We start from the raw sequence: 15,261 nt of genomic DNA, 5'->3' as shown, positions 1-15,261 counted from the left end.
GTTATTGCCTCAATGTGCCTTAGGTTGTTAGCCCTTGTTAGAGCATGTTTTAGGCTTAGTCTTGTGAAGCTTTTGTGCATATTTTGCCATGTTTAAGGTCTGTCCTAGGTTGTTTGGGTCGGATTTGGCATGCTTAATATAGCCCCTTTGCATTTCGGCTTGTTGGCCTTAAGTGTGTGAATGTATAGCATGACATTTTTGCATTGATTTGGTGATTTGGAACCATCCACCATGTCATTTCAGTCCCATTTGCATGCCTATATGTTTACCTTGGACGCATCTTTAATGCTTTGGAAGCTTGTGTAGTATGCTCCATGTTTTGGCCATTGCACATGCCTTTGAATTCGAGCCATTTAGATGCCATCTAGGAGGCTCCCTTTGCATGGGCTAGGTCTGTCTTGAACCTATTTTAAGTCCTCTTAGCCTTGTGAGGCTTGGTTGACTTAGTCATGGTTCAAGCCCCTTTGACTTGCTTCAAGCACTTAGGCCATTTGTTGCATGTTTGGCTTGATTTGTTGCTTGATTTGGCTCCATGTTTTAACATGATTTTCAATGCTTATGTTTCATGCTACATGTCCATGATTGCCTCTTTCAATTGTGTTTGAGAGTTGCCTCATTTGTGCCTAAGTGTTGGCTCTCAATTATGCGCATGTGTGTATATGTTTTGGTCCTTTATTTATAGCACTTTGGCCCTTGTTTTAGGCCTAATTAGAGCTGCCTAAATCATGTATAAGTCCATCTTTTCATCGGTTTGTATTGCCACATGTATGCTTGCATAAGTGCCTTGCCATGCCTTGTTGCATCCTTAGCTTGCATGCTTAGGTTACCTTGCATCTTGCATGCATGCCTTGTTCTTTGACTTGGTGATAGGAATTGGGCCTTGATTTGTGTGTTTGGTTTGCATTTCATTTGACATGAAAGTTGCATACTTGATTCTTTGGGCCATCATGCATGGAAATGCGTGATTGGTGGTCCGAGAATCGAGACACATGCCCTTTTGAGTCACAAACATGATAAGGGACATAATTGGTGCATATATGCCTTGAATTGTATTGCCATGCTCTGCCTTGCCCTCTGTTGCTGTCAATTGCAGATTCTGCAGGAACATTCTGCCGACCTGCAGTGTCAAGTGTCGACCGGCAATCCTTTTTCTGCCGATAGCTTCACCAATGGCCGGTGGCCACATCCCACTGCCGGTGGCAATTCCATTCAGCCGGTGGTGTTCCCCGATGTCCAAGGATACAGTCCTGAGGTTTTGACAGCCTCCAGAGGAGTGAAGGAAGGAAAACAGAGGCAGCCTATGCATGGCGGTGCACTTCCGAGCAAGACCCGAGCACGCGCTGCGTCTGGCCCTCCTCCCAAGGCGGTTTATTGCCTTTCCTAATTTAATTAGTTTATTAATTAACTAGGCAATTTGTAATATTTAATTAGCTTGCGTAGTTAATTAATTTGTATTATTTATTTGGTCCCTCCGAGTGAGAGCAAATCTGTAATAAGTGTGGGTGAGTGTGTGAATGTCTTCCAACCCCCACTTCTTTCTTCCCTTTTATTTACCTGCATATGATGGTAGATTAGGGCATGTTTAAATTAGCATACCTTATGCTATGCATGCGTGCATCCATACATTTGTCTCGCATGCACCGGGCTCGGTACATCACGCTAACTGCATTTGCATTTCAAATTCCAAACTGAATACATGTTAGTTGTGCATTTTCATATGTCATTCATAGATTAGCCGAGCCTATTCTAGTGACATTTTGTATGTGATGCATTAGGCATTTAACATGGACTTGGATCATGCATTGATTGCTAACATGTTCCTGTTTTTAGCTCGGAGTACTATGTAAATATTTATGCTTTAGCATCTCGCATGCGCGTGAATGTTGCCATGACAGTATGTTTGCTATGCGGCTAAATGCTTACGTGATATTACTGTTTGAATGCCCGTGGGTGAAGGTTGGATTGTTTGAGTTGGAAAACTCATTGAAATCCGTGTTTTAGCCTACTTGCGAGTAGCAAATTCTGAAGCGCTTTTCAAAACAAACGGACATGCAATGCTTGTTTCCAAATTAGGCAAACTAGTCTATACTTGTTTGCTGTGCGCATAACATAATAATTCTAGGCTAATAAATGGAATAAGAACACATAAAGTTTTCAAAATCGGATATCATGGTTAGTAGAGGCCAGTCTTCGGACCGAGCGAAAGGGGGTGCTCATAGCTGACCTTCCCCGATCGTACCCAAGCTCCCGAGCCGATACAACTCCGGTGATGACGGACATGTGGCCTTCGGCACCGAGTCAGGGTTTCCTAAATTCCCCCATAAAAAATATTTAGGTGGCGACTCTGTATCTGGCAAAGCAGTCCATGTTTGGCACTTCTTTTCAAAAAATCTATTTCTCAAAACGATTTGCCAGATTTGGACTCTTTGGTTCAAGATTAAGAACCGTGATACAAATCGAGTCCGAACTGTAGCGAAGGCCCCTCGCGGGACGCGTCTACAGCGTGCTACTTTTAAATCTCAGATTTAACTTTCATTAGGAACAATCTGCTCCCTGAGGTCACGCCATGTGGAGAGGATACTTTGTATGGATTCCGAGATTAGTCGAGGTATGCACAAACTAACCTAGACACCCGGTCATCAAAAAAAGAAAATGTTAGCTATAGAGATGGAAAAAAATTCATCCAAATTAACTTTTCTTCCAATCTCAACCAAACTGAACCGATTACACCTCTACAGGTCCCTAACTAAGAATCACTCCACATTAATTTCAATTTATTTTCAATCATTAAGCATATAAATACCATATACATGATCACTTGCTTTGCCTTTCACGGCAAGCCCACAAAATTACAAACCACATGTCATAGGTTATAACAAATTCCAGCATTGTTCCTCCACATTAAAATTAACGTCAATGGTTGACAACGTTTTCAACGGTCCCTATTCTACAACCCAATGTGTCCAACTGGCCTATGTAGTTTAACCCATCACCACTCTATATATATATATAGGTTCCAAACAAGCTATAGCACCAAAAATTAATCAAATTTAAGACAATCCAACATTCACTTTCTCACCATCTATGGCTTCTCAGTTTTCATCTCCCATTTTTGTTGTCTGTTTCACCATTTTGGCAATTTCTGTCACGGCAGAGGACATGCCCGGAATGCCTGGTATGCCAATGACCCCAGCCCCTAGCCCTTCTCAAGGCACCTTCACTTCTCTTCCATCGACCGTGGCTGGAGTCCTTGCTTTGGTTGTGTCATTTCTCATAATTAAGGAAAGAGTTTGAGCTTTCCCTTTTTCTGTGTATTTTTGTGTTTGTTTGTTCGTGTTCGTGTTTGTTCTTGTTTCTGGTCTATACGTGTCACTTTAGTCCTTAATAGTTCTTACTACTATGTAATCTCTATCCATTTGGTTGTGTATACTCATGTTTCGAAAGTTTAATATGTTTGATATTTTATAATAACTATAACTATTAATCTTTATTTACCTCCACTGTTTTTGTACTGTGATGTTTTTTAACTGCTGGTTCAAGTACATGAGATATGATCTACTTCAAAATTCAGTGCAACTCTGTTTTCCTCTGCCTCAAGAGCATGTAGCTCCTTTGCCACAACACACAAAAGTGTTCTTGTTTGCTATGCAGGACTATTTAGACCATGTTTATTTTCAAGGACATAACCTTGAGATTGGATTAATAAATCAAAAAAATACATAATCTTAACCAAAGAAAATTTGGGTTCAGATTTAGACTAATAGTCGGGAATATCGAATCCCAAGGGGCATGAGATGCAACATGGAGGGACAAAGGAGAGGTTCAAACTAATTGGCAAAATTACAAAATTGATAAGATTTTGTCAATAATCTCTCCAATAATCCTGAGCCAATCCAAACATGAGATAATACACAATCCAAAAGGATTGATAATCTCATGACTAATAGCCATAAAAAAGCTAATCCAATCTAATCTAGTCCAAACAAACATGACTTAAAGTCTCTATACTGTATGATATCCAATGTTAGGTGCAAAAATTCATTTATTGATGCCATCAATTTCCTTTGCAAACCACTCTCAATTTACCAATTTTAAGGGCATGCAAATCCAAACATTTAGAAATTTTCGACATACCGGGCTCAAAGGTTAAAAAAAAAAATTTAAATAAATAAATAAATTGACAACATTAAAAAATAAATAAATTTATACTGCAGTATACAAGTGTGTACAAAACAATTTTGTTCCATATACTTGTATATGTTGATTTCGAGATTACCAAGCTTAAAGATCAAATTTTTGCTAGAAAAAAAATGATTTCGAGATGGAAAATTACAGAAGAACAATCCAAGGAAGATACTGATAAGCTAATACGAATCTCTAACTAGAGTGAGTACTTGGCTTTCTTGTCAAATTCAAGAGGTATGAATAAGCAAATGAAGCATGTATTGCTGCCCCAGTAGGCAGCACATCCTCATCGATGGAAAAGTAAGGACTATGCGCAGGATATACCGCTCCAGTTTTCTCATTTCTTGTGCCAATCGAAAGGAATGATCCAGGAACCTTTTCTTGGTAAAACGCAAAATCTTCACTTCCCATGGAGCAAGGAGATAGTCTTACACCTTCTTCACCTACAATCATACTTGAGACACGTTGCACGTGTTCATATATTCTTTCATCATTTACAGTTGGAGGAATTGTGGGATGTTCATCTCCAGAGAAGTCAATCTCAGCTGAGCACCGATGTACAACCGCTTGCGCTTTTATAACCTGACACACATAATGATTTGTAAAAAGTCTTCATGATATTTGTTTTCAAAAACAACTACAAGAAGTTCAAGCTTAGTGCATTTTGCTAAAAAAACAAAACAAAACAAAACACTTTTGGCGATTAAAATAATATTAGTCGCACTATATATCTTTTGCAACTAAAAAATATTAGTCACAAAACTTAACACCATTGGTGACTAAAATGAAGGCATAGCCGCTAAAAGGTTCAGGCTAAGTACCCCACTTCTCGACAAAACTTGGGGAATGTCATCCTGACAACATATGGCACTACAACTAGTAAAATTTTGTCCCAAAATTCACAAATGGAGACTAAAAATGTTTTTCTCCAAATCCTAAAATTTCATTTTTGGCAGGGATTATAATTTGTTTATTTTTGGTGCAATCTGAATGTGTATGAGGTAGTTTAGTTAGTTAGTTAGTTACCTCTTCTATTCTTTCTCCAAGTGCATAGAAGCTTTTCTTGCTAAATGCTCGAAAAGTACCAGCTATTGAGGCCGAGTCTGGAATGACATTAAATGCATTACCCCCATGGATCATCGCCACAGAAACCACCTGAGAGTCTAGCGGGTCAGTCTCCCTAGATACAATACTCTGCAAACTGATTACCGATGTTGAAACCGCCAAAATGGGATCAATCGAGGTCTCTGGACTTGCTGCGTGACCTCCTCTCCCTGTGATTGTGGCTTTAAAACTACCACAACCAGCTAGAAACTCTCCAGGTCGCGCTGCCACGGTACCAGCAGGATACCTATCTCCTACATGCAACCCAAGGATGGCTTCTACATTGTCAAGCACACCTTCCTGGATCATGTCTTTCGCACCTTGACCTCGTTCCTCAGCCGGTTGAAATATGAGAACCACAGTGCCCTGCATTAGACACACTTGAATTTATTAGATCGTCAAATGGGGACTAAATTGGGCGCTTATAAACCGGGTTACCTGTAATTGGTCTCGAAGTTCTTGCAGTACTTTTGCAGCACCGAGGAGCATGGCGACATGAGCATCATGTCCGCAGGCGTGCATTTTTCCAGCTATTTTGCTCTTGTGCTCCCACTCTACCATTTCCTACACAAGTGATTCACAAAGAAAGACAATATATTGTAATCTGATAATGGCTAAAAATAATAATAAAGGTTAGTACTCCTAATAATTCACAAGTTCTTAGGGTGCATCTTTTCTTGCTTGATCTTATGGGCAGTGGCGACTCCAAATTTTTTTATAGATGGGGCATTACTTACAAGTTTAAGTACTAAAAATTCTATAAAAAATAAATAAATAATAATAATTTGAACTAAATGACATTCACTCTGTTTGATTTTGAATTTTTAAAAGCAATTTTTGAGTTTTTGTGGTTTGTTGCCTTTAGTTATTTTTTTTATTTTATATTTTAGTCATTTTTTTAGTTGCACAAAATATTTGTACAAAATGTACTAATTTTTTTGTATTTAGTAAATTTTTTTAAATAAAAATTTCACAAATATCTTACTTTTTAAGTGTATCTCGATTAAGTGAATTTAAAAAGTTTAAAAAAAAAAATTAAAAATTCACTAAAGGCAAAAGAAACACATAAAATATAAAATATAAAAACTATTTTTGAAAAATGTTAACCAAACAAAGTGATTTAAAACTTGGACAAATTATACTGTTAGTCCCTATACTTTGACTTATACTTTGTCATTTTAATCACTGTAATTTTAATTGGCTCAATTTTGACCTTAAACTTTTTTATTTGGTTTCAAATTAGTCCAATTGATTCTAATTGTTAGTATTTTTTTATGAAAAATGTGCGCATAAGCCGTATGTGTCATGCTTTTAGAGGTAGAATTATAAATTTGATTAATTCAATAGCTTAACCTCAACTAACTCAGTGGTTATTTTGTCAAAAACTCTAATAGCGTTATTAATTGAATCAAACTGAGATAAAGTTTAAAATGAATGATAAATATTGAGCCAATTAAAAGTATAGAAATTAAAATAACACAAGTAACAAAATGTAAGTACTGGTATAATTTGCAATTTAAACTTGTCAAATAACAAATCTCTAAAGAGTGTACATTCCTATTTAATGGGATCCTTTTAAAATTTTAAAAGAATCAAACTGCATTAAATAAAATATTGATAACATAAATAAATAAACAAATAAAAATTGGGAGTTTCTGTTTGCTTGATGGGGCATGAGACTCATCCATCAGCATTGCCATGCCGTGGCCCCCGCTTATGGGTGTGTTTGATGTAACAATTATAATATGCATCTATCGAGAGTTGGGAAGTGGGAATTTGTTTTTTATTTATTTACTTTTATTATTTTTTATTAAAGAAAAAATATGATATGAAGTGTTATTGCTGTATCCTTAATCTTAGGTCCTTGGATAACCGGTTACCGACATGATTTGACCCAACTTATAGAAAAGAACCCACCACCGAAATACCTGAAACTCAACCACACGTTACAGATGAGTTCAGGTTCCAATCGAAATACAGAATAAGGTCTCTGTACAGAATCAACTGCAAAGCAACAAATTCAATCCCTAGAAGTCAAACTTGAGTCACGCGTGGGAAAAGAGATGTCTTCTCTCCTAAACCATCACCCTTGGTGGTAGTGGAAATTAGTTTGGTTTGGTAAAATTGAATTAGCAATATTTTAAAATTATTCCAATATCATACCTATTGTTATAATAAAATAACTATAAAGGCCCGTTTGTTTTGGGTTAAGTAGATGGGAGAGGATTAGGATGGTGGATGTGTTATTTAATATTGTGTTTGTTTGTAAAGTTGGGGAGGGGATTAGGATGGTGGAGGTGATATAGATGGAGGATGGGGAGGGGATTGAGATGGAGGTTGGGGAGATGGTATTAGAAAAATAGTGAGGGGATTAGAAATTTTTTTTATTTTTTATATATTGGGAATTTTTTTATAAATATTAATGTTTAATTTATTATTTTTTTATTTGTTTTATTATTTTATATAAAAATAATTTAACAATTCCTACACTAACAACTATCATCAAAACAAACACAATTTTACTTAATTCCTTTACTATCAATCCCCTCACTATCAATCTCCTTATTAACAATCCCCTCACTATTAATCTCCTTACTATGAGTCCTCTCTATTCTACCTCTGAAAATAAACGGGGCCTAATATTCAAATACATACAACTGACAAACAATGTAAAATAATAAAAAAGTTGAAAAGTCTAATAAAATACACATTATAAAAGGAAATGCTTTCCTAATTTTTTTTTTTGTTTTTTTGGAAGTAAATATATTTTTGGTCTAATCAATCGAGCTTATTGAAAGAAGAATAGAAAAAATCTAAGGGGGATATATGATTTTTAAATAAAAAATTGAAAAACATTTTAAAATTTTGGATTAAATCATGATCTTTTTGTCATCGAAAAATCACTGAAACTGATTATAGAATTGGTCATTGAACACTCACAATCCGTGAGGCTCTTGGGTTTAGTGGACGGAAAATGTTTGAGGGCCACAATTTTTGTGGCTCAAATGGCTCAAAATTGTCAAAACGACGTCGTTTTGGCAATTTTGAAGTTGTTTTGTACTCAAAATGACGTCGTTTTAGCAATTTTGAACCATTTGAGCCACAAAAATTGTGGCCCTCAATCATTACTATTAGTGGACCTACTGGCTAAGTAGAACAAGCAACTGCCATTAATAGACCTTCGATGTTAGATATGTGACAATCAATTATCAATCAACTACACATACTGTACACAGATTGGTATAAAAAAGAAAAAGCCTATATTTTATAAGCTGCATTATTGGGTAGTAGTAATGAAATATAAAATTGGCCAGTGTGTGCACATGGGCCACCATCCAAAATTTAAAATTTAGCTTGATAAGTAATGATATCGCTGTCAAAATGTGTCCAATTTGTATTAAAAGTGTGTGATATGCGACTCATTAAAAAAACAAACAGCAAATTCTAATAAAAGTTCAGATTGTCATTAAAATACATTATATGATGAGAAAAATTTCAATCTCAATCCACCTTTTACTTATTTTAAAATTTTAGTCTAGAAAGGACCCCAAAAAATAAATAAACAATAAATAGTTGGTTTTTGGCTCTTCCCCCCCTTGTCTTTGGTAAAGTTTTTGGGGTTTTTTTTAATTTTTTTTTTCTTTTAAGACTCGTTTACACAAAGAATTTTTTAAAAAAAAATTGATAAAATTATTGAATACAAAAAAATATTCACAAAAATTATAATTTTTTTTAACTGGAAGCTAAACACCCTCCAATCAACTTAGTGAGTTTATGACTCATATGTGAAGTAATGAGTTTAAATTTTATGGTTGACTTAGGCCTCTTTTGGGTATCACGTTAAAAGTTATTTTTTGGCTTTTAATCTATTTTACGTCACATTATTTTTTTACTTTTTTATATCTTTTTTAAAAAAAATTAAAAAAATAACTTTTAACCTATTTCCCAAGACAATCTTTAATTGTTTAAGCCTATTTGTTTGACAGAGATAAGAGGATGTGATTCAACTAACAATGACGATAAACTCACAAGCATCATGTTTATTTTGAAAATCTTGGATAAGATTAATAGTCCAATGGGACTATGAAAACCCTCTAAGGAGGGCTTGGGGATGTTGCTATATGAGTAAATCACAACAACACCCTATGGTGCTTTAGTTGAGGTTTTTTCTAAGCCTTTTTTGATAATTTAAATTGTTCATATTGTAGAGTTTGTCAAGTATATTATCTATGTAAAAAAAATCAAGTTAATCAAAAATCTATAATCCCATGATACTAATTATTTGTAAAAAATTATAAAGATGAAGTTAACCGTTTGTTTTTTTAAAAATAAATATGTTTTGTTACGGAGTTATAGATGTCCAATTAATTTAAATTTTTTGTATAGATAATTTAATTAATAAACTCTACAATATGAATGATTCAGATTATCAAAAAAAAAAAACTTGAGAAAGATCTCCACGGGAGCACCACGGGATGCTTTTGTGAGTTGCTCACAGCAACATCCCCAATTCCTCTAAGGAGAGTATTAGCAATCTCATAGAGGAGGTGATATTTAAATCCAATCACGTGCGATTAGAACTGAAATGGTTATTTTGTCCTTTATTTTACAAAACTAATTTAATATAAAAATAATTTTTAATATTAAGATATAATAATATATTTATGCCAAATATATATATATAATATAATATATTAAAATAATAAAGTATCCAAATATATATATATTGTCATGAATATTTATGAAATTTCATATAATTAATTTTATCATAAAATGACAGAACAAAAAAAAAAAATTTACACAATTCTTGTAACACACTGACACACTTCAAAAGCGTGTGACCAAATTTACACTGATTTAGGTGCTGAAATGGAAAACAATAATGGAAAGAGACAATTAATTGGTGGGGAATCCCATGTACCCTTATTATCAGACAAGAGTGGTGCTAAATCTTCAATACATTTTGGAATATATTAATAGAGTATCCAGTGATACTATTTTTACACTATTTATAAATATATGTTTTTTAATGTTCTCCAAATACTTAATAATATGGTTCATATTCCACTAGAACATATATATTTGTGATTGGTGAAAGGATAGTGCTACTTAGTATCTTTCACCAATCGTAATAATAGAACATATCACATAAATATACCATATCCATATATAAAAATTACTCTTTATTTTGACTTCTTATGAGGGAAAGAGAGAAAATAAAGAGAGATAGAGAGATGAGAGATGAGGAGTGTGAATCCCCTTTCACATGAGTGTTCTTAGGGTACAGTCACGTAGTACTTCAAAGTGTTATGATTGGTAAAAAATGTAAGATTTATAATTTTGTATTGAGTAATTAAGGAACATGAAAAGATATAGCATATGATGATTAGTGATAAATATAAACATGTGATGCTTTAAAAACATTAAATAATATTTCCTTCACATAATTCCTTTCATATCATTAAAAATAAATTGAGAGTACTCAATTAAACCTCGCAAACATTTTTTATCAAACAATTGATGAAATGGAGGAATCTTATAGCTATCGCAAAACGACAGTTTTACATTTGATCACATTATTCATATCAGTCAGTACCAATCACGAAAAATTATTGGTTGATGTTAGACATCACGTGATCATATCTTATATCAATCACAATTTATTACGTTCTTCATATTTTTTAATCACTTAACACAAATTCGTGAATCTCACCTCCTTCAAATATCATAGCACCATTTAAATGTCAAGTAATAATATTCCAAAACTGACCAATGACTTCTCCTTACCCCCTGATAGGTCCAACTTAATAAAAACATTTAATATTCTACTTATAGCACTTGGAAATTTCTTACTCACCACCAAACAAAAAAACACATATATGTTTGTTAATTCCCACCACCCAAAAAAATAAATAAAAAATTTAATATAATATCAGTCTTTGAAAAAAAGGGGTTACTCGAGTGTTGAGGTGAAATAAGTTCTCATATGCTTTTATGAAAATGTAAATAATAACGAATTTGAATATAATGAAACCACTGGCTCCCCATTTGAAATATTCGTTCAATAATTAATTGAGATATATGAAACGAGACACTCTATATATTTAGGAAGCCATGATAGAGACCTCCCTCCAATCACCACTCTCATACACACGTGATGAGTGGTGATTGAAGGAGCAAAAAAAAAAAGAAAAAAAAAAAGAAAAAGAAAATGTAATCAATGAGAGAGAGGGGGTGGGAGAAAAGGGGGACCTGAAACATTTTTATAAGTCAATAAGAATAAAATAATTTTTTCAGAAAATTTGAAGAATTTTTTTCTTACAATTTTAAATTTTTTATACAAAGAATTTTTAAAGTTATTAAATCGTAAAAATTAAAGCATTCCCTATAACTTTCTCGAAAAAAGAAGAAAAAAAAAATTTAAGACATTTACGTTAATTGCCTAATTACAAGAGATCATACAACACAGCAAATCATCTAAATTTAGAATATAAAATCGTCTCTAACATCAAGAAAGTCAACTGTGACATAAATTAATCAAATAATACTCTATCAGCATGTTTTATTGGATGGATTAGAACATGAGATTGAGATTATTAATCCGTGGGCTCAATTATTCTATGTTTGTTTTAACATTTTGGTTTAGAATTATTAATCCAATGGATAATTAATCTAACAAATTTGTAAGATTATTAGTAATGGGGTAGGGATAGGATTATTAATCCAATGGATATTAATCCAATTAAATAGTGAATACTACACTAATTTAATAGAATTATTAATACTTCACTATTAGTCTTGTGAATCAAACATGACCTATGTATTAATTGGTATATTAATTAGTATACTAATAAATAATGTGACATAATTTTAAAAATTTTGAATATTTATAATTTTTATAATAGGTGAGATCGATAATAATATTATAATATATATTACTATATTAATTAATATATTAATTAGTACACATAACAGTATCAAAATTAATCAATACACACTCGTTACCCCCCCTCCCAAAAATTTTTTTTTTGCCAACTTAACTCTAAAAGACTTTTCGAATGGTTAATTAAGATATCATATTCATTTTAGAAAGTGTAAAGTACTCTGAAATTTAAATCTAATGAAACCTTTTGACTCCTTGGATTGTATTTGGTTAGCAGATTTAAGAAGGTATTTAAAAAAGAAAAAAGAAAAGATAAGTGAAATAAGAATAAAATATATTTACATTTCACTTAATTTTATACATATTTTTTTTTTATTTCCAAATCATTTTTTAAATTCCCTAACCAAACATAATATTAAGCTATTTCCAAAAAAAAAAAAAGGGGGGGGGGGGGGGGGGGGGGGACCTGTTGAGTTGACAATTAAAAGTAATAGAACTAACCTGAATGGGCAAAGCATCCATATCTGCTCTCAAAGCAACAAAGGGTTTAGAACCAGACCCAATGGTGGCTACAACCCCGGTTTGAGCCACCGGCCACCGGTACTTGACACCGAGCTGGTCCAGCTCACGCCTAACGAGCGCGCTCGTGGCAAACTCTTCATAAGCAAGTTCTGGGTTCTTGTGAATCTCTCTCCTTATGTTCTTCACCCAATTCACTGTATTGGGTTCATTGGCCAGCTTGAGTATGTGGTCTATAAATGAAGGATTTTGATAAGTTGTTGCAGAGGAATTCATGCAGTTTTCATGGAAACATGGTTGAAGATGGCTTAGGCAATTGCAGAGGGGTACAATTGCAATGGTTATTAGGAGGATAGAAAGTTTGAGATGGTCCATTTTGGTTTTTCAATACTAGGAAGGAGGGATTAGGAGGCTTCCTTCTATAGTTGTCTCTTTATATAGAATTTACTATTTTAATTGATTTTTTATTTTTTTATAAAAAAAATATTGTGATAATTTATAATCACTTTTTAATTTATTTTTATTTTTTCAAAAAACCTCCCTTCCCAAACTTAAGTTTGTGTAGTTATTTATTTGGAAAATGATAGATGGATTAATTATGCTGTCAATCCCTATAATTTGTTTCTTAAATCAATTTTTCTTTGCAGTTTGAATTGTATTAATTTTATACTTGAATTTTTCATATTGTGTAAATTTAAACTAATTGATAATGTTTAGAATTAAAATTAAAAGACAAAATAAATCCATTCACTTCCTCAATGTGATTGAGGGGTGGGTGGCGTCCAATTTAAAATAGTTCATTCCTTTTTTATTGAATTATTTTGTTCTTAATTTATATCTAATTTCTTAAAAGATATTATTAATTGAAATAAATCAAAATATTGTAAAAAATTAAAAGACAAGATTAATATAATTAGAATTATAATTAAGATCAAATTAATATAACAAATAAATTATAGAGATCACAAGTATAATTTGATGTTTTAAATAGTTTTTCACACTACAAAGGATATATATGTATCCATAGAATTTATTATATTTAGGATTTCCATCATTTTTTTTAATATGATATTTACGATCTTTTTTAATATCACAAAATAAAAGAATAATTACAAAGTGGATCCCAATTAATTGAGAGAAAAAACATTATTAGTTTAATTAATATTTGGAAATTATTAATTGTGATTCTTTTTTTTATTATGTATATATATATATATAATTATACTTCAAATTTTATCATATAATGTGTATCATAATATTATTATGTTTAAATTTTTATATTAAATGTAAAATATAGAGTGTCTGTAGTAAATTAAGGAAAAATTACCCCACCAAAAAAAATTCAAATATTTGACCCTTGTAATATCTTTTTTTTTTATATATATTTAATTTATCAATTTTACTTAATAAAAATATAGAGATGGTTAAAATTGAAAACAAATCAAAACATTAAAATTTAAAATTGTCTTGATTTTTTTTTTAAATATAATTTTCCCTAAAATTAAAGTGCAGATAACACTTTCCTAAAATTTATAGTGAAAATTACTTAATAGTGGAACAGAGAAAAAAAATTACAAAGGCATGGAGGGAGCAAGTGATTTGTGATGGGGTGCAAGTTATGTAATTTCTTTTTTTCTATTCAACTGAGACATGATTCCCTCAAATTTTTATATAGAGTTTAATCTATACATTGAAGTAAAAAATACTAATAAAATATATCTATATATAGGATTCCTATAGTTATTATTTTGTTTCTGAGTTATGATATAAATCCTGAGATATATATCCAAAATTTATAATATATGTGATTGAAGTTTATTATATATATAGCTCTCACTATATATTCATTCAATCTTTACCATTGATTTATTTTCTGAATAAATTCTAAATACCCAAAAATATATATCCAAAATTTATAATATATGCGATTGAAATTTATTATACATATAACTTTCACTATGTATTCATTCAATCTCCACCACTAATCTACTTTATAAATTCTGGAAATTCGTTTTTTAGACTAATGCACTAAAAATGTATTTTTTTTAATATATATATAATTATTTAGGTCACATTAATCAATATTTATTAATATTTTTTCTCTACTTTTCTACTAATTTATTTTACTCTTTTATATATTTTTTTATAAAAAATAAAAAAATATACTTATTTAAAACAACCAGACTATTACTAAATCCTTTCTTTGCACAAGAGAGTTAAGACAAGAAGATTAGGTATATTGGTACAACTTGACCCATGGGGAAAATTAAACACGTGCTAGAAATATGATTTGATGTGAGTGGACACCCACTCTTCACTTTTTTTAAAATCCATACATATCCATAATTTTTTTTCTATCATTCCAGTTGCCACTTGAAAAGTCTAAAGGAATATTTGATTTAATGAAAAAATAGACCAAGAATGAAAAAATTATGGGTACTTTGACTTGAATATAATTTGGTTTCTATTAATTTAGGATTATTTTAAGAAAATGGTTAAAAATTAACTTTTTGATTTTTTTAAAAAAACATGTAAAAGTTATGAGAGATAATGAGATTCAGAATGAATTA

The 15,261-nt window shown here is 31.9% G+C and overlaps 1 protein-coding gene across 1 annotated transcript; it reads right to left on the bottom strand.

The window, feature by feature from the left end:
* Positions 1-4,177: 4,177 nt before the first annotated feature.
* On the bottom strand, positions 4,178-13,359 carry LOC114322171 (IAA-amino acid hydrolase ILR1-like 1). The gene is made up of 4 exons (XM_028269433.2): positions 12,674-13,359; positions 5,728-5,853; positions 5,212-5,655; positions 4,178-4,767 (listed from the first exon to the last, which is right to left on the bottom strand). Exons 1-4 carry the CDS (start codon positions 13,064-13,066, stop codon positions 4,378-4,380), a joined length of 1,353 nt encoding a protein of 450 aa, XP_028125234.2. The 5' UTR covers positions 13,067-13,359; the 3' UTR covers positions 4,178-4,377.
* Between the last annotated feature and the right edge of the window lie 1,902 nt (positions 13,360-15,261).

This window comes from Camellia sinensis, chromosome 10, assembly GCF_055761805.1.
Source record: "Camellia sinensis isolate YWXY chromosome 10, ASM5576180v1, whole genome shotgun sequence".
Taxonomy (NCBI): Eukaryota; Viridiplantae; Streptophyta; class Magnoliopsida; order Ericales; family Theaceae; genus Camellia; species Camellia sinensis.
This window is presented reverse-complemented; position numbering and strand designations above follow the sequence as displayed.